The sequence below is a fragment of the Hyperoodon ampullatus genome, assembly GCF_949752795.1.
Source record: "Hyperoodon ampullatus genome assembly, chromosome: 17".
NCBI classification, from domain to species: Eukaryota; Metazoa; Chordata; class Mammalia; order Artiodactyla; family Ziphiidae; genus Hyperoodon; species Hyperoodon ampullatus.
In genome coordinates this window covers 12,087,947-12,110,473 of record NC_136930.1, presented here as the reverse complement: position 1 = coordinate 12,110,473, position 22,527 = coordinate 12,087,947, and the positions used below count along the sequence as shown (strand labels likewise).

The 22,527-nt window shown below is 39.0% G+C and overlaps 1 protein-coding gene across 1 annotated transcript; it reads left to right on the top strand.

The window, feature by feature from the left end:
• Nucleotides 1-5,390: 5,390 nt before the first annotated feature.
• On the top strand, nt 5,391-21,453 carry COPS5 (COP9 signalosome subunit 5). The gene is made up of 8 exons (XM_079722250.1): nt 5,391-5,548; nt 7,821-8,055; nt 9,059-9,187; nt 9,857-9,922; nt 10,454-10,539; nt 15,743-15,854; nt 19,190-19,338; nt 21,256-21,453. The coding sequence occupies exons 1-8, from the start codon at nt 5,406-5,408 to the stop codon at nt 21,338-21,340; spliced, it is 1,005 nt and encodes a 334-aa protein (XP_079578376.1). The 5' UTR covers nt 5,391-5,405; the 3' UTR covers nt 21,341-21,453.
• The last annotated feature ends 1,074 nt before the right edge of the window (nt 21,454-22,527 follow it).

Genomic DNA, 22,527 nt, shown 5'->3' with positions numbered 1-22,527 from the left:
CAATTGCTTATCTTCAACAGAAGAACACCAAGCCTAAGCAGTATTGTCAGGCCAGTTCCTAGCAACACCAAGGCCTTGGTGATAGTACAGGCCATCCTCTAGCTGTCATGGCCATTTTTCTCCTTCTCGCTCCTAAACACATGTGACAACTTATATAAAACATATTTCAACTACAAAATTATTCAAGAATTACTTAATGAATCACAGAAATTGAATGAATGGATACAGTCTAAGTACAAAATAGAGTAAAAATGTTTACAATTTAAAGATTAAGTTATAAGAAAGATCAGCTTAAGGAAACCTAAATGGGATTCTTTATTCTTCACTCTACAATATAACATCACTCACACTTTTTCCAAGATATTATTACCAGGTTTTTCCCCCCCAGTAGCTGTGCACATAGTATGTAGATGATAAATAGTTTTCAGAAAATCAGTTTAACTGAAAGACATGGATTTGAAACCAATTTCATCACTAATTGACTCTATGTGATTGACCTCAATGTGTTCCTTAACCTCTCTATCCCTCAGTTTCTTCATCTGTAAAATGAAAGTATCTACTCTAGAGTTGCTATGAAGAAAAAATGATACATAATGTATGGCACCTTTGACACTTAGAAATCAATAAATCATAGCTGTTTTATTAATTCTCATTAGGGGAAAGGAATATTCTAAGTACATTTTATTGGGTTAACTCAAAGTCTTTGTATACATCAGTACTCACTTTTTTTTTTAAAAGCCTCCGAAGTACATTGGGATTCAAATCACCAATAATTGATACTTGTTTATCATAATCCAAATCAACATCTTTAAATCTTAAACTTAGGCCCTTCGTGCTTATTATATAGATGAAAATATAAGCAGACCAGAACATACTCATTCTGCAAAGCCTGAGTCAATCTAATAAACAGAGAGGATCCAGAAAGAACTGAGTAAGCCCAATTCCTTTTCCCAATCTCACCAATCACAAAGAGAAGGGGAAATGTTGCTCCCATCCTTTGCCCTCTCCAGTGAAGTGCAAATTTCCACCCCTCTATAGAATTAGGAATGGAAAATAACTCCCATCCCAAAGGAGGACACTGTTCAAGATGTTAGGGGGATGAAAAGTATAAAATATGATCCTTGCCCTCAAATTTGGACAAGATTATGTCCCCTGTCACAGTGGCTCAGTCTAGCCAGACTGGGAGTTAGGGACTGATACCCACCCATATAGGACCCAGTAGCAGTATCAAGAAAACAATTTGAATAAGTCTGGAATTCACAGTAGAGTCCAGGTTGGAGAAAAAAGGGTTAGCAGTTTTTAAAATAATCTCTAAAGCTATAAAAGAAGAGGTTGTCAGGAAAGAGACCCTAACATAGGAGAACAGAATAGCAGGGTGTGATTACATATGGCTGTGGGGTGCAGGGGGAAGCCTGTGAAAAACCCTTAGAAGAAAGAGAGGGAGGGATGAGCTGAACCAGAACTATGTTTCTCATTTCCCATCCATCTGGAGATCTTTCCACCAAGTGAAAGGTGCTCAACCTTTTTCTCCTGGCAGATGACATCCACATGAGCAACTTCCAAGGGCACATCCAAATTTTGACGAAACTCTCTAAATGTTGCTAAGAAGTAAATACCATGTTACAGGGGGGAGAAAGGAGGTTGAGGGTTAGGATACAGAGAGAGCGCAAATATATAAAGGCACAACTAAGTCTGTTAGCAGCTGTTAATAATACATCATTAATGGTGACTAAGGACAGTAACATAAATTAGATAACCCTTTGGTTATGCAAAATTGCCACAACATTTATTCAAACACTTCTGTCTCCCACTCTGGAAAGTAATCAGAACTTAAGTGAGAATGACGTTAAAGGGATAATCTGAAATCTGCTCCACGTTTGAAATAGTTAACTCACATGTGTAAAAACTTCATTTGAGAAACAGTATACTGAAAACACCCTTTTTCAATTTACCCTATCAATTTACCTCCCTTCCAGTAGGTTATCTGTACTGCAGGAGACTCAAAATGTCATCCCTAGGGAACATTCAGCATAAACTTAACCAGCAGAAAGTCAGTTTACTCCTAGTAAGAAAAAATATGCAGAAAAGAAAGCAGCATCCTATTGGTTACCATGGGATTCCTTTTTGCTTGTCAACATGAAAAGCCATTCTTTCATATAAAGTTGAACCTCTCTGAGGATAATTGGCTTTTTACAAACTCATATTGGTTACTATTTGGCTCTAGCATTTCCCGAGGTGTTTGGAAACTAGGTAGTGGTTTACTTTAGAAATTAGTCTCCCCACAACAAAGAAAGAAAGAAAAAAAAAGAAATTAGACTTCCCAAAATTCCAAGCTAAACTTCTTAATCCTATAATCTTGAGAGCCAGCCTCTCTCAGAAGATGAGTCCCATTGCTAACATTTACTAAAAAAGGGATTCCAATCCCAGGTAACAATGCTAAAATCAAGGCAATTAGAAAGAAGAGGTTCAAGCTCAAGGAGCCGAAGGGAAACAGGATTAATAACAGCACCGACCTCACAGGGCTGTGGTAATTAAATTTTACTTGCAAAGCAAAGCACTGAGAAGCAGCGTTGGGTGCACAAGCACTCAATAAACGTTAACCACTAACCCGCACCGAGTAAAAGGAAAGGTGCTTCGGAGGCTTAGCCAAGCAGCGGAGGGCGGCTGATGGGGAGGGAAGGCACGAAAACCGAGGCACAACTGGTCTCTGGGCACTGAGAGTGGCGGCCTCCTTAGGAAGCGTCAGCGCGTTGTCAGGCAACCGGGTCTCAACAGCACCCGAGGCGGCGGCTGCAGCTGCGGCCCCGGGGTCCAGACCCGAGTCCAGACCGCACAACCAAGGCACCGCACAACCAAGGCACCGCCCCAGGCCGGCATTGCAACAGCGAGATCCTCACGCACAGTGAGCCCCGTCCCCGGAAACCGGGCACCGCCCCCCAGCCAGGTTGCAGCGAGGCCCTGACCCGGTCCCGGGTCCCCGGCCCTGCTGCTGCTAGACTTCAACCCCGTAACTCGGGCACCGCCCCTAGCCCGGCGGCCGCGAGACCTCAGTCGGCGGGGAACACCTACCCCCACCCCAACCCCGTTACCCCGTTACCCCGGGACCTCGGCCAGCCCGGCCGCCGCGAGACATCCGCCCACGGCGAAGCCCTGCCCTCGCCCCAGGGCCGAGAACCCAGCCCCGGCCACACCCCACCAGGCCCGCTCCCCACCTGCGGCCGACGGACTCTTACTCAGGAAAGCGGGCTCCCGGGCTTGCGTTGGGGAGACGCACAGCGCTCTAGCGAGGTTCTTCGCAGTCCGAAGAGGTGGCGGCGGTCGTCCAGCGCAGAAATAAGGTGACAGGCTGCCTGGCCCGGGCTCCGCCTCTCAGGCCGAGCCCTCCGCCCGCCCTTCGCCAACGGCCAAGCGCGGCCCCGCCCCACTACGGCCGCGGGGCAAGGCCACGCGGCCGGGGGCGCCCCCTGCCGCCCCGGAGGCCGCAAGACGCCCGGCAGTTCGCAGGGCTCTCCTACACCTGACCTGGGTACTCAGCCACCTGGCTCCCCTGCTCCGCCTGGAGACTGTTAAACCGTGGCGGACACGTCCCCAGGCTAAATTGATTCTGTCCCCTCCAAACCTTCCAAGCCCCAGCTTGGAAGGGGGCGGGGGGCTGGGTAGGGCGAGGGACGGGTAGGTTTGGTAGTGATAGAAAAACTGTTGGCATACCTCTCCGGGGCATCACTGCTCTCCCAGCAGTCTAGTCAACGTTTTGTCCTAGGCTTTTACTACTAATTTCAACATCTTCAGTTCACCCAATATTTAGTGGCCATATACTACCGCTAGAAAAGAGACCTCTAGCTTCCCAGGACAGTGGGACTAAGAGTCCTTTATCTTAAGTTACTTTGTATAAGGGTTTGAAAGACAAATTATCTTCAAATGGAAGTTAATGTCAAAAACCTCAGGCGGGGGTGTGGACTCCATAATTCTAATGTTTTTGTCTTAACTAAATGTCACACACCTTTCTAGGAGGATACAACCCAGAGCGGAGTGCCCTGCACTCTGAAGCTTACAGTGAAAACAATACTTCCAAGTAAACAAATACATTATTTCAAGGCAATGTAACAGTTACAGAAGCACCTACAGACATTTAGAGTCACCGTGGAAGGAAGATTACTGGAGAGAGAAGGAAGTCAAGAAAGACTGCATGGTAGAGATCGCTGAACTGTGTTTTTAAATATTAATATGAGCTCCCAGTCAGAAAAGTAAGGGGAGAGCACTTCAGGCAATGCTGACCACTTATGCAAAGTTTCAGGGTAACTAAAGAAAGATGAAGCTGGAGAGGTGAACTGTGATGGTTTTTTTCCACTTTTTTCCCAGCCAAAACATTACTGAACATCTATGGTAGGTGTTACGGGTCAAACAAGGAATAAGAGACCTGGTTCCTGTGATTTGGAGCTTGGAATCTAGTGTGGAATGGGGGAAAGCAGGAGAGGAAGAATACCAAAAAGCAGCAAATAAATGAAACAGTTAAACACTGTATTAACCCTTGGATGACAACAAATAGTCCCCGTAGACCAATCCGGCCTCGGGGACAGAGGTGGTTCCATAGACTAGTGCAGAAGATTAAACTGTGAACTATTTTAAGAACTGGGTACCGGACACTTTCAGTACACCAACAGCTCGCATAGATGTTACTTTTTACAAAAGCGCCAACCGACATGACCACAGCGATCCACCAGTTTCCACAGCCCCCTCGGAACGCTAGAGAACGCCCCTCTAGGGAAGTCTAGGGCCCGGCCAGCACGCGCCCGCAGGATTTTACTCATGTGCAGTGATTCACGTGTTATTCTCTCAAAACCAGCATTCAGAACCACTTAACAGGTCAGTTTTCCCACAGACATCCTTTATTTTTTCTAAGTCTTTCAACAAACTTATTTCGTTTAAAGTACATACACCCACACAAAAAGGCTTCTCTCCCCCGTCCCAGCTTAAGGATCCACCCATTTTTAACATGGCTGAAGCCGAGCCTGCGCAGTCCGAACGAATTCCAGTTTCTGGCATAACGTTACATGCCCTTCTTCCGGTGCGGGAGGCTATACCATTCCCTGCGTAATCACCGTTTTTGTCCTAATTCACACGTACAGTTTTCCAAGATCACGCGTTCTCATTTCAGCCATAAAAAGATTCCTCTGTCTCTACTACTGCTTAACTGCTGTTTATACCGTCGCGTTCTCGAAGGACCCCCGCCATTCCCGAATGGTCCGTACCAACTTCACCTCCGGTGCTAGGTGTCATGGCGGCCTCGAGAGTCTAGTGCGGGTTTGTACCTGTGCTGGGGCGGGTCCGGAGCCCACAACCGGAAACCCAGCGAGGTAAAGTTGCGTCTAGATTGTGGCGGCAACAGCTTCTCCGATTCCTCGGCGATGGCGGCTTCCGGGAGTGGTATGGCCCAGAAAACGTGGGAATTAGCCAACAACATGCAGGAAGCCCAGAGTATCGATGAAATCTACAAATACGACAAGAAACAGCAGCAAGAAATTCTGGCGGCGAAGCCCTGGACTAAGGAGTGAGGAGGTCCCTGGCGAAACGCAGGGGAGGGCGGGGTGGCGGGAGTTTAAGAGACCCAGGGGGAGTGGGAGTTGGAGGGGATAGAGAGAGAGCTTGTCTTTTCATGTGCAGGGAGGAGAAAGAGTAAGCGTCTGAGAAATTTTGCTTTACCTTTTTATCCCCGCACAGACCCTCCACTGGGGCTTGCTTGATTCCCCTTTCTGTCTCTTTTACCCGTTTGCCTTGGGAGAATGGAAGAGGAAAACGACAAGCGGTGATTTGGGCTTTCACTTCTCAACACCCATATTGTCACAATACGCTCCACACTCTGCCTTGAACCCTGTGTCGATATATACTTTGTTGGGATCTTCCGCTGATTTCAGGCTGGAGACTGCAGCTATCTTCAGAAACTGAGTCAGCCCAAGGGTCCACCTTTTAGCCTATAATCTTTTAGATCTCTAATTGTTTTTTGATTGCTGGTAATTATTTCAGAAACACAGCGAGGGGCTGATCAGTCTCCCAAAATGCTACTCCACCAGTTCACATAAGCTAGACATTATATCAAAAGACCTTAAGATTCTTCGCCCCTTAGCAAAACTCCTGTGTCCCTGGGAGTGATGACAGGTAGAGGATTCTTTACCCACAGCATTTATCCTTTTCTGAGAGCAGATATTGTTAGGGAGAGAGTAAAAGGAGCACAGTCTCTCTAATGGATAGACAGGAAAGTAGTGGTCAACAACAACAACAAAAAACATATTTCATCTGTCTCAGTTTTTTACAAGGCAAACTTTAACTGTCCGTATTTGGATTCAGCAACGTTTACTGAGTACTTACTACGGGCTGAGCATTGAGCTATGAATTTCCATGTCATTAAATCTTCATGACAACCCAGTACTGTATTTTTATTCCTTTTTTGCATATATGAAAACAAGCAAATATAGTAAATAACTTATTTCATGATTACACTGAGGCTGCGAACTCTTAAGTGAGCAACAGTCAGACCTAAGATCAAATCTCACAACTGTCACTAATTAGTTGATTGACCCTACAAAATTTACTTATCTTCATTTTTTTAATCTGTAAAACAGAAATAAGACCTACCTGGTTAATTGTCATAAAGATTAGATGAAGTCATGTATAAAAAAAGGTCTAGAATGTATGTAATAGAAGCACAATAACTGTGTCTGTCTTTTTTTCCCCAGTAGATAGAGGAGCGAAGATTTTAATTAATATCTTGACTCCCAAGACCAGGTCTCCATATTTTTCAGTTGTGATTGAAATCTGTGGGCAGACATCTTAAAAAGGCTTCTCAAAGACACTGACCACTCTTTACAGACTGGTTAGTTTGCCTGGTTGTCTGCTATTTCTACAGCAGGCTGTGCACTTAGGTTGATATAGCCTGTTAAATATTTGGAAACTATCAGCTTGCCTCACTGTGTGATTGTATCTCTAGTTATATTCATCCTAGCTGTCTTGAGCTGCATCAGTGAGACTGAAATGTAATTTTATTCAACAGTAGTTTGGTCACATCCACAGATGACAAACTGAAATAGCCATCATAGTAGAATTAAAGATATTAAGGCTACATTTTGCATTTTGAGGCTAATACCATGGAGAGAAGCCACAACCTTCAACACACTGTTCTTTGAGAGTACTGTAAAAGATCGGTTTATGATGCTAATAACAGCTCACACTTAAAAAGTTTTAGTATGTGTCACGCACTAAGATAAGCACTTTATATACATTATTTCATTTACTCCGTTTCCTCCTAACAATAGCTCTATGAAAACAGGCACAGATGTTAAGTGGTTGTCTCAAGGTCACAGCTAGGACATGGCAGTGCAAGGATGCAAACCTAGGCAGATGGATGTCAGAGCCCACATTCTTAACTGTTAGGCCGGAAGGTTAGGCCCAAGAGTAATGAAGCACAGCCATCCAACCAGATTCAGAAACCGAGATTTGGTGATTCCAAAAGTAATGGAGAAAAAGTCTATTGAACTGGTCATGTAATTCCCTCCTAACTACTTGAATAGCATATTTAAAAACTATTTCATACTTTTCCCTTCCCCCCATGGGAGGTACTTTGCCAGATTATGACATGTTTATCATTTCCATCCCCTTCCAGAACTCTGTCCTTTTCTACTTCCTTTTTCTTTCCCACATTCTACACTCTTTCTCCCCATTCCATTAATATAAATTCCTTCAATACTTATTTGTTAATTTCCACAAAAACTTGTCTTGAAATTGTACTTATATAAGAAAGTTAATTACACCATGCCTTTGTTTTGTAGTCACCATTACTTTAAGTACTGCAAAATCTCAGCATTGGCTCTACTGAAAATGGTGATGCATGCCAGATCAGGAGGCAACTTGGAAGTGATGGGCTTGATGCTGGGAAAGGTGGATGGTGAAACCATGATCATTATGGACAGTTTTGCTTTGCCTGTAGAGGGCACTGAAACGCGAGTAAATGCTCAGGCTGCTGCATATGAGTACATGGCCGCATACATAGAAAATGCCAAACAGGTAAAAATGCTGTTCCTTAAAATTTGGTAACTGCAGGAGTCTCACAGTTACTTCTGAGTTTCTAAATTTAAAACTATTCTCTCTACATTAAAGTTTATATTTTAAGTTACTACATTAAAGTTTATATTTTAAGTTATTCTCAACTAGATATAATGTATAAGATTTTTTTATTAATTTTTTAATTATATGTGGATTTTTTAAAAATAAATTTTCACTCAGGAGAGTAGATCTTAAAAATTCTCATCACAAGAAAAAAAATATGTAACTGCGTGTGGTGATGGATGTTAACTAGCTACACTTATTGTGGTGATCATTTCACAGTATGTACATATATCGAATCATTATGTTGTACATCTGAACTAATATGTGTTGATTATATCTCAATTTAAAATTTTTAAATTCTCACATTCATTATGTGTGTGTGTGTGTGTGTGTGTTTAAAACCAAAAATTTGGAAACAACCTAAATGTACCTGGGTATCAAGCTGATTAAATGAACTATGGTATATCCATACAATGAACTGCTAGCCAGCCTTTAAAAAAAATAAAAACTAGTTATCTATATATTTATTTATATGAAACAAACCCCAGAATGTTTTGTTGAGTGAAAAAGTAAAGTGTAGAACACTGTAGGTGGTATGCCATTGTGTGTGTTCTTATTAATCTACATAAATGCAAAGACTATATATTCTATATGCAAAGAATAGCTCTAGAAGACAGGTATGTAAGCAGCTGCCTACAGTGGTAACATCTGGGCTGAGAAACTGGTTGAGGGGAAGGAGGTGGTAAGGAGACTGAATAACCTTATTGTACGGGTATATCATTAATTTTGCACCTTGGGCATGTAGTATCTAAAATATATATTTTTTTAATTTAAAAGCAGCATATGCTTTAACTATTCTGCATACTATTATTTTACTGTAAGACTATGTAAACAGACAAATCACAGGTGTCTCTAAGATTAAACAGGAACTTCAAGCTCTTTTGCCCTGTTCATTTGTTAGGTCGGCCGCCTTGAAAATGCGATTGGCTGGTATCATAGCCACCCTGGCTATGGCTGCTGGCTTTCTGGGATTGATGTTAGTACTCAGATGCTCAATCAGCAGTTCCAGGAACCATTTGTAGCCGTGGTAGTAAGTATTTTTACAACCAGTTTTAATTAATTTTCATGAAGATTTACTAAAGCAAGTGTACAGAGAAATAAAAACAGTGTGGTAAAGAGCAAGGCTCTGGTGTCAGTCTGCCTAAGCTTGAATCTGAATTCCACCTGTTTGTAGCTGGAACTTTGAACAAGTTACTTAACCTCTCTGCATCACTTCCCCCACTCTGTAAGATGATGGGTGTACACAGCATCTATATCTCAGTTCCCTGCACATAGTAGGCATTCAGTCAATGTTAACTGAATTGATTAAATCAGGAATTGCTAGAGCAGCTCTTGCACTGCTCAGTGTTTTAGATGCAATCCAGGTTACTATGAGGATGGCAGAAGTTGTTCATCTATTAAAGAAAAAAAAAACTTGAAAAAGAGATTAGCAAATCTTCAATTAATACTCTTAAATAATATAATAACTAGATCTAATCTCTAAATTAACGATGAGATTTCTATGCTTAACCATTCTGTTGAACCTCTGTGGTTTTTCAATTTGGTTATTTTTTTCCCTATTATATGATTATTTTTAATTACGTGTGTGTGTGCATATAGTGTTATATGTACATAGGTATTTCTAGGCTTATACTGTTTAAACAAATAGAAGTATATAGTGATTTTATAATCAGCAGATATAAATATATCTTTCTTGTAGATTGACCCAACAAGAACAATATCTGCAGGGAAAGTGAATCTTGGAGCCTTTAGGACATACCCAAAGGTAATTTTAAAAATTATAAGTCCATATAGTTTTTTAAATTTTAAATATTTGATTTATTTTTAAAGATGTGTTATGGTTAGTATCTCATTTTGTCCTAAAATAATTTAACAATATTTACAAAATAGAAGTCCAACTACCACAAATTGCCCTTAGCAAAAGACAGTACACTTGTGCTGCATATTGTTAATTTTATTAGAAAAGCAGTCTTCATCTGTTAATAAGTATTTGTATGTCCATGGCATTCTGATGGGTACTAGAGAAACAAGTTAAATCCATCTACTTCCTTCCATGCAATCTGAAATAGATATGAGCAAAAGTATGTATCACCTGAGGACAAGAAAAATGGATCTATAAGCCAAATCCAGCCTTCAGCCACCAAATGGGGTTGAGGGAGGGTATAAGCAACATACTTAATGTTTTGGGGGGTATTTGGCTCCCCAAAATTAATGTTTCTATAAATAGAAAGCTGCATAGAAAATATGTTTTTCCTCTGTTTTGTTTAAATCTTCTATTTTCTTCATTTTTGTTTAGGGCTACAAGCCTCCTGATGAAGGACCTTCTGAGTATCAGACTATCCCACTTAATAAAATAGAAGACTTTGGTGTACACTGCAAACAGTAAGTAATTTAAAAATGTATCTGATGCCAAAATCATCATAAGAAACCTTAGAGATCGTCCAGACCAAGCCCCTAATTTTATAGATAAGAAAAAAAGTTCCGATGAAATGCATTTCATAACCTTTTAAAATAATAGTAAGAATATACAAATTTAGGATGATGTTTGAATTTTTATTAATAATTGTTTTAATCTAACGTGTTATTTACCTTTCACACATACATAAACACTTTATCAATGTACCAGACACTTGGCCCGTTAATGAATTTAACAGTCGAGAGAAGTTGTATTCAGGACCAGCCTGATACTAGCATTTCTGCAGCATTCAATGTACCCAGTTTCCACTTAGCAAAAATTCTCCCCAAACAGTTTCACTCCAAAAGTTAAAGAAGCCATACTAAAAGCTACTTAATTGTATACTCCTTTAAAATAGTGAATTTTATGGTATGTGAATTATTGAGTACATCTCAATTTTTTAAACTGCTAAACCAATGAAGACAGTTATCTCCACCTTCTAAATGTATCTTACCACCTCTCTTATTATCACCTTGACCCAAGCCACAGCCATCTGGAGCTTAAATCAAAGCACTAGCCTTCTAGGTGGTCTTCCTGCTTCTGACCTTTACCCCACCCCTTAAAGGTCTTTTGTCAGCCAGACAAATTCTATTAAAATGTAAGTTAGATCATGTTCCTCCTTCTCAGAATAACTTCCCGTCTCACTAAGAATAAGATCTATAGTGCTTACCATGGACCACACAACCCTATGTAGTCTGGCCCCTACCATCTCTCTGAGCTCATTTCCTGTCACTGAGCCTTTGCTCTCTCCATTCCAGCCATAGTGGCCTCATTATGGTTTATCAGATGTACTAGGCAGGCTCCTGCCTCAGGGCCTTTGCACTTGCTAATCCCTCTTCCTGGAACATTCTTCCTTATTTCCATGTGACTCACTATTTCAATCAACCAGTGTCTGTTTAAGGGTCGCCTTAACAGAGAATGTTCATTGATCACCCTATTTAAATTAGCACCTTCTTGTCACTCGGTGTTACCTTTCCCTGCTTTATTTTTCTTCTTAGCACTTGTCACCACCTTATATGTTTTTGTTTCGTTGTTACTGACCTCATTAGAATGTGAACTTCATGAGTAGAATCAATTCACTGCTGTATCCTAACATTTAAAATAGGACATGGCACATAGAAGGGTGGGCACCCCCCCCCAAAAAAAAAGAAAAATGTTGCCTAAATGATTACTAGTGTCCCTTTCTCCATACCTCCCATCCCACTTCAAGGAATACCTTAACTACCCATGTGCTACTACTGCTTATTTTTGGGTTTAGAAATTCTTAGAAAATTACAGAATTTCTAAAATTTAATTTTTAAATATATCTGGTTTTCAGTCATCCCTGACATACTTCTGGAAAAAAGGATTCTATTTTATTTTTCAATGAGAGGTTTGGAATTAAATCACTTAATTTGCTCTACTGAAAAGAACTTAAACCATTCCTGTTTGAGAGAATTGCTCCTAAGCATGGAAACACCTTTGCCGTGATACTTTCATTTTCAGAGTTAACAATTTTTCATTTATATTGAGTTGTGGTATCAAAAGCTTATACCTTTAATACCTACTCTACTTCTTTCACCACCAGCAGCAGCTTTTGAAACAAAAAAAGACTGAGGCAGACTGTGCTTTCTGTATCCAAACAAATCTGCATTTCCTGTTTTTCTGAAATATGAGCCTATCAAAGAGGAGTTACTGCATTCTAGCTACCTGCACTGCTAGAGCATAGAATTTTGAACCTGGAATTACTAGGATATTCAAAGATACTCTCTTACTTAGGATCAGTTCCTAAATAAAGAGTAAACTTTTTCATAGGGCAAATAAGTTGCTTAATTTATTTTTATTTCAAATCTTTAATGAAATATAGTGCCAAGTTGAAAGAGCAGGGGTTTTGTACAGGCTCGTTATATATCCATTTCCTAAATTATTTGACAATGAGCTATTATTTGTAGTTTATATTGATTTTTTTTCTTTTCTACCTTAAATTCTATATCATCATCCAAAGTTTGTTTTAAACATAGAATCTAATATAGATACTAAATATATTTAACTTTGAAGAGGCTTAGTAAAAATAGGACACAAAGTGTTTTTTAAATTAGCTTGTATGTTATCAGTGTTATACAGGCACATAGTTTAAAGAGTCAAATGGTTCTATGAAATTTATTATAAAATAAACAATCTTGTACCATTCCCTTTCGCATCTCCCAGAGGCAGTCACTTAAACTATTATAGTTATTCTGTTTAAGTATTTACCCCCGTATCTTCAAACAGCATGCTGATAGTGCTGCTTCTTGATTTTCAGTTCTAGGCAGTATCTATTATTGACTTCCCATACAAAAGATGAGGATTTAGCTCCACGAATAATTTTAAATATTCTCCTTGTTTTCAACTCTGCTACTGAGATTTGCAGCCAATCACTACATAGTAGACCAAAAAATTTCATTGCATCAACCTACAGAATTAAAACAGTAATAACATTAAGGTGGTCCATATATTTTAAAACATAAAAGTCTATCCTAGACCCTCAAGTTTGAGTTCCCTTATTTTCCATCCTTTATACATCTAAATATGTTGCTGTGCTCATCCTCTCATGTCTTTTTCCCTAAAGTATCAGAGGTACAACCCCTCCTTTCTAAAGCTGACCTTTCCACTTGAGCCCCTGCCTCCTCTTCCCATACCTAACCCCCTCAACTCCCAGGGCCTCACTTCTTAAACAATGTCTTAAATGTCTACACTCTGTATATAACAATTAAGACCATGAGGTTTTGATAATAGACATAACTTACCATATCCTTTTGCTGCTACTTTCTAACTGTGGCTTTGAACAAGGTCTTTACTCTCTAGAGTTGTTTCTTTGTAGAATGGAAATAATAAATCCTTCCTTGTATGGTTGTAGGAAAGATTAAATGAGAATGTATGTAAAGCACCAGGACATAATAAGTGCTCAAGAAATACACTATTCCACTTCCACATTTCACTACAGCTGTGTCCCTTTCATATACACATATGCATGGATATCTTAATCTTGAACAAGCCTTTACTTAGAATTATCTTTAAATTCTTACTCTTTTTTTATTTCTTCACTCCTGAATTGAATGAACAAGAATTTTTTGTTGTATCCATGTGTGCTTATCTTTTACACCACCAACCTGAGTGTGAGCCTTTATCTCCTCACATCTGCCACGCTGCTGTGGCATCCTTTGTGGTATCCCTGCCTCCAGTTTGTCTCCTCTAACACATCTTACCACAGCCAGCTTTATAAACCACCTCTTTGGCTATATCATTGATCTGCTCAAACACCTTCTATGAGTCCCAAGTACCTAGAAGATCATTTCTTAGCCTTTTACGTAATGTCCTCTGCCAGCTAGACCCCAACATAGCTTTCTAGGTTTCCCTTCACATAATTCTTCTGCTTCTGCTAAACTGTCCAGGCAAACTGATTAACTTATTATTCCCTTCATGACTTTCCTTTTTTGTGAGTCAGTGCTCTCTGCCTTATGCTACCTCCTCGTTCTCAACATATCCACACTATAGACTCATGTAAGGGTTACTCTACATTCTGCCTTTTCCCTGGGGCTTCTCAGGCAGTTCTGTCTATACTAAGAGTACTCATTATCTCTAACATTCAATTGGCAGGTGATTAATTTTAAATATGCACCATAGCACCACTTATTCAACATACATCATTATATATTTAACATTTTGTGGATTCACCCCACATTTCCCATAAAAATGGTAAGCTCCTTAAGGTAAGCAAGTCCCTTGTGTTTCTTTGTATCCACTGATGTACAGAACATAGTGAGATATTTATTATTTTTATTTATTTATTTTTTATAAATTTATTTTATTTATTTTTGGCTGCCTTGGATCTTTGTTGCTGCGCGCGAGCTTTCTCTAGTTGCAGCGAGTGGGGGCTACTCTTCATTGCGGTGCGCGGGCTTCTCGTTGCAGTGGCTTCTCTTGTTGCAGAGCACGGGCTCTAGGCACACGGGCTTCAGTAGTTGTGGCTCTCGGGCTCTAGAGCACAGGCTCAGTAATTGTGGCACACGGGCGTAATTGCTCCGTGGCATGTGGGATCTTCCCGGACCAGGGGTCGAACCCATGTCCCCTGCACTGGCAGGCTGATTCTCAAACACGGCGCCACCAGGGAAGCCCCTGAGATATTTAAATATTTATTACTTTAAAAAAATATATATGTTTCAGGGCTTCCCTGGTGGCGCAGTTGTTGAGAGTCTGCCTGCCGATGTAGGGGACACAGGTTCGTGCCCCGGTCCGGGAAGATCCCACATGCCGCGGAGCGGCTGGGCCTGTGAGCCATGGCCACTGAGCCTGTGCGTCCGGAGCCTGCACTCTGCAACAGGAGAGGCCACAGCAGTGAGAGGCCCACGTACCGCAAAAAAAAAAAAATATATATATATATATATATAGATATATATATAGATATATAGATATATAGATATATAGATATATATATATATATGTTTCAGACATTTAACCAAATTTTCCTTGCTATCCCTGATTATAAACTAGGCACCTTTGGAAGCAGCAATAATTCTTTTATGTGGTTTAAGGACCTACCTTAAAGTTTGCTTTTCCAAAAAGCAGTAGGTCCTTATTAGGGGATTAAAAAGGGAGGAATGGGGAGTCCACATGACATTTTCAGGGGTTTTTCGTTTGTTTTTGTTTTTTAATTTTTATTGGAGTATAGTTGATTTACAATGTTGTGTTAGTTTCAGGTGTAGAGCAAAGTGAATCAGTTATATATTTTTGATATTTTTAAAAACCTAACAAAAGTTATAGTTGACCCTAGAGAGGTAGTTCATTAAGTTTGTGTGCTATTGGCTGGAATTTATGAACTCAATGACATGGATAAACATATGTCATTCAGAAGTTCTGATTAGTTCTTGATAATTTCTTGGGAATTTCTGGGCTCTACAGAGGGGAGAAATATAACACAACAATGTTTAGTTATCAGATTTGAAACCATACCCCTTAAGAGTAAGGAAACCATGTTTACCTGTTATTCTATTAGACTAAAAATTAAAATATGACTATTTGGATATAAAATGTAATTCACTTAAATTTGGCCATAACCTTTATATGATGTGGTTGAATTTTTTTATTCACTAGATTTGTGCTTTTGTTTCATAGATATTATGCCTTAGAAGTCTCATATTTCAAATCCTCTTTGGATCGCAAATTGCTTGAGCTTTTGTGGAATAAATACTGGGTGAATACGCTGAGTTCCTCTAGCTTGCTTACTGTAAGTACTATACTTGCAAGGGATGTGTTTGAATTTTTTATCAATCTACATAAGTTGTTTAATATCTGAAACTTTTTTTCATGGAAAGGCTATATCTGACTTGGCCAAGATGTTAGGCCTGGGGGCAGATTCTATATGACCAGAGGTGGACTGTGATACTAGGCCAAGCCAAGATCTGTGTCACGTACCACTGAGACTAAGCCTAATATATATACAAATATAGTGGCCAGATGAGGGTGAGGTTTCTCCCTGCCTTGAACAGACTTACAGAGAGAAAAATACAAATACTGTTTTTTGTTGTGTGTCTCAGGTAGGACTCTGGTTACGAGTGACAGGAGACCCAACCAAGCTGGCTTAAACAAAAAAGAGAATCATGTGAACTGCAAAGTCCAGGAGTAGGGTTGACTTAACGCACAGCCTAAATTTGCATTCAGACAATATTATGAGGTCTTGGTCTTCCTCCCTCAGCTTTGATTTCAAGTCAGTTGGCTTCAGTTTCAGACTTCATGTGAAACCAAGATGGCAGCATTAGCTTAGATCTCCCAGCCTCTTAGTTTCACACTGAAAAGAAAAGACCAAGATACACACACATCCCGGCATATTCCCAGGCAAAGCCTCATGGTGTCTGGAGTTTTGTAGTTCACATGCCCATCCTTAAACCTGCTCTGGGTGAAGGGCATGAACACCATGAGTTCATGGGCCAGGGCAGGTGCTTTACTGCTGGGCTGGGGTAGAAGAAACTCTCAGGAGCATGTGGACTAAGAAGGTCCTCAGAAGGAAATCAGAACATCACTACCCTAAAGCAGCAGATGCTAAGCAGAAAAAAAAAAAAAGAAAAATCGTAGTGAATATATCATTAAAATCTAACATTTAGAAGAATATATATTTAACAAACTTCTATCTATAGCTTAGTAAGGAACAGTTTTGTTTTGGTTTTTTTTTACCTTTTTTTTTTTTACCTTTTTTTTTTTTTTAAGTAAGCTACTTCATATAGCACAGTATAACATAGTGGTCAGAACCACAAAATTTGGAATAAAATAAACTCAGTTCAGAAACAACTCTGCCACTTTACTAGCTGTGTGTGACCTTCACAACATTATTTAATGTGACTAAGTTTTTCTAATCTAATGATAATAGTACCCACATTGTTAAGTATACTGAGATTATATGAAATATTTTATATATAAAGTAATTAGCAAAGTACTAGGCATATAGTAAAGCCTCAATAAATTACTGTTTGTTTGATTCATTGTATTCATGGGAAGAGACCTCACTTGAGCATATTTACTATGGTTTTAAATATAATTCTGACAAGCTTTCTGTTATTTCTTATCCTCAACCATCAGAAATAGCAAATTAGAAGGAAAGAGAGTGATCATAATAGCAAACATTTATTAAGTGCTTCCTATGTACCAGGCATGGCTAAATGCCCCATGTGTGGTGTTTCCTTAGAGGCAAGTATACTAATAGCAGCCAGAAGTGACACATGATGGCAAGGGGAGGAAACAGTAAGACTGGAGCTTTCTGAACCTTTGTATAAAAGCATACAGCTCTGGGCTTCCCTGGTGGCACAGTGGTTAAGAATCCGCCTGCCAATGCAGGGGACACGGGTTGGAGCCCTGGCCCAGGAAGATCCCACATGCCACGGAGCAACTAAGCCCATGCACCCAACTACTGAGCCTGCATGCCACAACTACTGAAGCTCGCACACCTAGAGCCCGTGCTCCGCAACAACAGAAGCCACTGCAATGAGAAGCCCACGCACCGCAACGAAGAGTAGCCCCCGCTCGCTGCAACTAGAGAAAGCCCGTGGGCAGCAACAAAGACCCAATGCAGTCAAAAATAAATAAATAAAATAAATAAATTTATTTTTTAAAAAAAAGCATACAATCCTATTTACTCAGCCTGTGGCTGTCCCTGTATTCCAGAACTGCATATATTGAGGACATTAATAATCAAGAAAAGGTTAAATTATATTTCCTCCTTTTTTGTAGCTTTATACCTAGTACATTGCATTACTAAGCATTCTAAGAAAAAATATATAAATATATGTTCATCTCTTTCCCCAGCTAAAGCATGTAATCTAAAAGCTACAAGAAAAAAATTATTTTCTGATTTATATTATTTCTCTGTGTGTTTGAAATGTAATTGATTTATTTTTTCATTTTAATAGTATAACTCTTTCTGCCATCCTACATTTTTATGGCTTGAGCTAAATCTTCCAAACGTGACATAGTCTACAAACATTAGTGTTTTCTCCAAATCTGTGGGGGAGAATATATTGGTGACCTAAACCATTTAGATCCAGAAAAGTGAATATAATTGCATATTTTTAAAAATATCATAAGTTTGAAAATCATTGGAAAGCTGGTAGCATTTTAAAGGGCTCTTTGTAGTAACTATGATGACAGCAAATAATGTTTTTAAATGTCTTGTGATTGAACTGTATTTCCTATACACTATTTTACAGACTGAGCAAATAGAATAAAATAAAGATATTCCAGTAAAATGTTTTTTAAAAATATTACAGTTAAGTGTACATATGTAATTATTAATTTTTTTGTTTTAAAAATGTATGAAATATTAACAGCATATATAATATTTCAGCTTACCAAATGTGGGTGTCCCTGTGAGTATACAGCAATACTCTAAAATATAACTATGGCTATAGCTAGGTGGAGGGACTGTAGGTATTTCCTTTTTTTTTTTATACTGCTCTACATTTTCCACATTTTCTGTTTAACTATTAATTTTATAATCAGAAAAGCTAAAACAAATGTAATTTTTAAAATATTGTCATAAATACTAATTCTGGAAGTTCAACATGAAAAAGTAACAAAATTAGCTAACAATTATTAAGGCTTTACCAGGTGTCATCGACAGTCCTACGAGCTTTATATACATCACTTCACATAGCTTTAAGATAGAAATTATCACCTTCCTCCCCCATTTTCACAAGAAGACTTGAAGGCACAGAAAAGTAAAGGAGTTCTCCCAAGGCCTCCCAGCTAATCTGCAGCAGGGCCAGAACCTGGACTCAGATATGTGTACTTCAAAGCCTCTCATAATAACAAATATTAGATTTAAGCAGTCGAAAAGAACAATTCCAAATTTAATCTTGAAATTATAAAAGGTGAAAAACTCTACACTTGAACTGCTTGAGCTTTGGAATCAGTTTTTGCAAGTATAATTTGACTTCTGCCTTCACTGACTATCCACTTAGATTTCATAATGGAATTATTTGTAAATGAAACGTTCTATATAGAAGAAAATTTACATACTTTTTTAATGATAAACTAGTATCATATATTGACACAATATCATTTTCCCCACAGAATGCAGACTATACCACCGGTCAGGTGTTTGATTTGTCTGAAAAATTAGAGCAGTCAGAAGCCCAGCTGGGACGAGGGAGTTTCATGTTGGGTCTAGAAACACATGACCGAAAGTCAGAAGACAAACTTGCCAAAGCTACACGAGACAGGTAAGTTAAGCAAATCTATTCCTACCCCTAACTTTTTTTCTTTCAAGTTTTGCAAATAACAGGATTCAAATTCCTTACGGTTAAACTTATAACTTACAATGGTACCTGAATATTGACTTATTTGGACCTTTAAGAGTTGTCAATGCAGGTTTTGACTTTGAAAATTTAGGAGACAGTAGGTACTTTAAAGGCTTTTAAGGGTCTAGGTAATGTTATGAAAAACTCACAGTCACCTTTTCCAGGTTCAGCTAGAAAGTGTAAGAAAGAAAACCAATCCATTGCTGGATCTTTAAACAAAAGCAAAGACAAAACCTTGCAAAAAGGATGTCCTCAGCTATTCTAACCTAATCATCATCTGAAGGATTAAATTGGGATTTAAGTTTATCAAATTTCAAATTTTTATAAAGTTTTAAACCCCTAAATATCAGAGAAGTGATTGTATCTCTCTTATTTTTTTGAAATAATCCTTTATACAGTAGTTTAGTATCCCAAATTTCACTACAAGAATTTGTTAGGAACAAAGTTGGGATATGTTCTCTGATAACTTATGAAATAATTATGTGGTCCTTCAGATGCATACAGGATTGGGAAGACTACTAAATAACATTTACTTTCACAAAACTTTGAATTTTAATGTGATAGTTAGGGGTAGAGAGGAAAGGAAGACTATGTTGACATCTATGTAAATCAATACCTTGGTATCCTTTTTAAGAAACACTGGACTGGTTGATGGGAAAGAACGGAGAGAAGGGAGGGTGCACAGTGTATCGGGAGTAGAAGCCATCTTGGGTTAGAATGACCTTGTTCCCTGCTTCACGGGTTTGTAAAAGGTATAGAGGTAGTAGCCCGGATGAAAAGGACATTTGTCTCTGGCATTAGGTCTTACTTTTTTTTTTTTTTTTTTTTGCGGTACGCGGGCCTCTCACTGTCGTGGCCTCTCCCGTTGCGGAGCACAGGCTCCGGACGCGCAGGCTCAGCGGCCATGGCTCACGGGCCCAGCCGCTCCGCGGCATGTGGGATCTTCCCAGACCGGGGCACGAACCCGTGTCCCCTGCATTGGCAGGCGGACTCTCAACCACTGTGCCACCAGGGAAGCCCCTAGGTCTTACTTTTGATACTTGCTCTGAGTATGTCATTTTGCTCATCTGTCTTTACATGTGTCTCATTTTTTAGTGTCTAATTTTATCTGCATTTACATCTCAATTTCGTATGAAGCAAAAATTTCACTGTGGGAATGTAGTTATATAAGAAGAAAAGTAGGAAGGAGAAAAGTAGTAGTACAAAAGTAGAAAATTTTCCTTCTGGGGGTAACTTTACAAGAATTGCATGTCTTCTGAATTTTGGTGGGTTTTTTTCGTTTTTTTTTTGTTTTTGTTTTTTTTTTATCAATTTTAAAATGTAAGTCCTTCACCCACTAACCTAACTTTGGCTTTGAATTGTTTGAAGGATGTTTGTGATTATTTCAGGAAAAAAAAGCATAAGATTCCTTAAAATCATTTTTTAAAATTATTCTAAGTAATGAACAACAAGGAATAGCAGATTTTAATGTAACATTGGAATCAATCTATAATTCTGAATTATAAATAACTTCGGTAACCTTCTAAAACAGAACTTTTCCCAAACCTTCTGACAAATAACAAAATTAACTGTTATGAATTATATCAAATTTTACATTGTCATTCTCTTGGGAAGGTGTTAGTAAGTAGTGAAATGATCAAAAGACATGCAGAAGGCTAAAAATCACTATAGTATACTATAAAGAGTAAACTATAAATTGGTATAGTATATTTTGCGGAGTATGAATAGGACCAAAAATCATTATTTGGGTGCAAGGATGGAAATGGGGGAGGGGGATTTGCATGTTTGAAATAGTTCTCAGTCCTTGTGACATTATGTGATGTGTTTTTTTCTTTCCAGCTGTAAAACTACCATAGAAGCTATCCATGGATTGATGTCTCAGGTTATTAAGGATAAACTGTTTAATCAAATTAACATCTCTTAAAAAAATCACTAAGTAGTACTTTTGCCTGAAAGCCAGTATGAGAAAAATGCTCAAGTAACACTTTGAAACCAGTTACCAAAAACCTGATTAGAGGAATAAGGTGCTCTGAAGTATCCTAAATATTAACATCCTCTAATAAAATTCTTTAAAATAAAATTGTTCTTTCATTGTTTTGTGGGAGGGTTACATTATTTTTCTAGTATCCTTTAATGTTCTTAAATATGAGGGAAGGAAATATTGTTAGAGCCTTTCTGTTTTTTAAAGTCTTGCCTATCTAAATTAGTCAAAAGATTGCAGCATTTCATTGCCATATTATCAGAGCCACTTTTCAATTTGCCTAAACCTTCTTTTGATAGTCTGTTAGTAAAAATACAATTTAATGTAACATTTTTATGTTCCTGGGAAACACTGTCACACCATAAATTATTTTCCTGAAAATCAAATAACTTAAATTTGAGGCAGAGCCTAGCCCAGGTATCTAGTCATTCAAATATTCACCAAGTGCCTTTACTGTACCAGGCCCGGTTTTACTCTCTGGAGAAATTCTGAACAAGGTAGACCTGGCCACTGTCCTCACAGAACTTCCAGTGGTGGCTAAGTTAACAAGAACCTAAGTATACTGCTGTGAAGGGAGAAATAAAGTGTGCTGGGGAACTCTCAGGAGGAACACTTATCCCCGAGAGGAGTTACCCAGGTAGGCTTCCTGAAGCAGGTGACCTACATTAAGCTGAAATTTGAAAGATAGGAGGACTAGCCAGAAAAGCGTAAGAGAAGCTATTACCTTTATAAGCAAAGAGTACAACGATATGTGGAAGGCCTGAGGCAGAGAGCAAGAACCTAGAAACTTCAAGAACTGAGATTCATTTATATCTGAGAGTGTCGAGTAGTACGTGGGGAGTGACAAGAGATTTGTCTTGTGACAAGACTTTATTCAGTAAGATGAGCATAGATTCTGCAGGGGCCTTTTGGACTTTATCCTAACAGCAGTAGGGAGTTAAAAGAGTTTTAAACAACAGAAATGTACTAGACGGATATTTCTAAGAGCACTCTGTTAAGAAAGCTGTGGTCGAGGGCTGGATGAGATCAGATGAGATGCTTTGTGGAAATAAAGACTGAGAAGAGGGCCCAAGACATGGCAAACATCGAATTCAAACTGGTCAGAGGAAGAGGAGACCACAAGAGGTGAC